At 63.5% G+C, this 1,744-nt stretch overlaps 1 protein-coding gene across 1 annotated transcript in view; it reads right to left on the minus strand.

Moving 5' to 3' along the window:
- The window catches only part of LOC103902363 (transmembrane protein 79-like), a 2,513-nt gene extending 771 nt beyond the window's left edge, over positions 1-1,742 (minus strand). The window contains exons 1-2 of the mRNA XM_009283407.1: positions 1,710-1,742; positions 18-748 (exon numbers count right to left, since the gene is read on the minus strand). Of these exons, the coding sequence (XP_009281682.1) occupies positions 18-638 (621 nt within the window). The 5' untranslated portion in view covers positions 639-748; positions 1,710-1,742. The remainder of the gene's footprint in view (positions 1-17; positions 749-1,709) is intronic.
- Positions 1,743-1,744: the final 2 nt, after the last annotated feature.

The raw sequence follows: 1,744 nt of genomic DNA on the forward strand, positions 1-1,744 counted from the left end.
CCAAAGGCCCGTAAGACGGGGCGGGGGCAGGGGAGCAGGGCCCCCCCCACCGAGGCCACGGCCTTGAGGTTGCCGGTGCTGCAGTCCCTGGCACATGGGCACTGTGGCCCCTCGGTCGGTGGCTTGGCCACTCGCCCCTCAAAGCCCAGTGGGTCCCTGTAGTGCGAGGGGCCGATGGGAAGGAAGACCTGCTTCTGGCGGAGGCTGTCGGGTCTGTCGCTGTGGGGGACATAGTCCCCCTTGCCGCCCTCCTCCCGGGGCCATGGGGCGGGTTGCTGCTTCTGCTTGCCGGGTGTCCGCTCAATGCACTGTGGGTCGATGGGCACAAAGACGTGGGCCGCCATCACGGGCAGCCCGGGGGCTTCCTCGTCTTTGGCCTCAGCTGGGGGGTAGGTGAGAGCAGCCTCCTCCAGATCTTCATGGCCCCCTTCAGGACTTGAGCGCCTCTTCGTCTCCGTGGGCTCTGACTGGCCCTGGGCACTGTGCTGGCACCGGTCCCATGGCAGGGTGGCATCAGGGTCCCCTGGGTGTTCATCCGGGGCTGGTGGTACCTTGTCCAGCGGGGCAGCCAGGGCCACCTTCCCCAGCTCCAGCAAAGCCACCTCCTCAGGGGGCAGAATGGGGTCAGCAGCAGCCATGAGAGTGGCCGGCTCAGTACCGCTGGGGATGCAGCTGGGGACTGGCAAGAAACTCTCCTGCGTTTTGGGGTGCCAAGAGGGGACTGGGTTCCCGTCTCTTCTGCTTCACCCTGCGCCAGGAGAAAGGAGACAGACAAAAAAACAGCAGAAATGAGAGGTTTGGGGTCATGCACACAGCCCCAGCTACAACATGGGGTGCAACTTGGCAGCCACCACCCCTGGAGTCCCCATCACCTGCCTGCCCTTCCACTATTAGGAGAAAGCAGAGCCTAGCGTCCCCATGCTCTCACGCCCCGCCAGCGCACCCAGCCCATGGCAGCGGGATCAGGGCTGTGGTAACATGTGTGGGCACCATTGCCCAGAGCTGGGCGCCTGGTGAGCCTCAGGTGTGAGGGTCTGGCTGCAAAATGGGGGCAGCCTGGGAATATCTTCCCCACCTGGCCAAACATCCCGGGGTTTCTGGCTGGGCACGAGCCTTGTGACTCGGGGGAGCTGGACACCGCTTGGCCAATGCAACTGGCTCCACCCGCAGCTCTGTCCCACGCCAGCATCAGCCGAGCCCCGATACTTGGGGAGAGCTGGCCAGGCCACATTTAAGAACCACAGCTAAAGCCAGGATAAGCCAGATTTGCTGCTTCTTGTGGCTGAGACTGACCTGGGGCGGGCACAGGAGGCTGCCAGGTGCCACTTGCTGTGGGGGAGCAGGAGATCCAGGCAGAAATCTCACATTTTTCCCTCTTAGCAGGGGATCCCCGTCTCTTAGCCCACCCCAGGTGTTGCTGGCTGCGGGCACGGGAGCCTTCTGCATGAAAACCTCTTTCTCTCTCTCTCCCTTCTGGGCGCATTCATCCCTGCACCCCCAGAAAGAGCCCTGGCCTGGCCATGGGGAAGGGGGAAACTGAGGCACAGAGTGGCATGGGGCTTCATCCGAGGTCCGCACAAGGGAGTATGGCTAAAGCAGTTTCCTGTCTCTCGCCCACCTCCACCTCCCCTCTCCCAGCCCCACTCACTAATCGCCCCATGGGACATGGGAGGAAGCTGGCACCGGGCTCCCCTCACTGCAAAACTTACTTGGAGAGAGGCGAGAGGCCATGGGCCTGGGGGCT

The sequence above is a fragment of the Aptenodytes forsteri genome, unplaced genomic scaffold (assembly GCF_000699145.1).
Source record: "Aptenodytes forsteri isolate BGI_AS27 unplaced genomic scaffold, ASM69914v1 Scaffold230, whole genome shotgun sequence".
NCBI classification, from domain to species: domain Eukaryota; kingdom Metazoa; phylum Chordata; class Aves; order Sphenisciformes; family Spheniscidae; genus Aptenodytes; species Aptenodytes forsteri.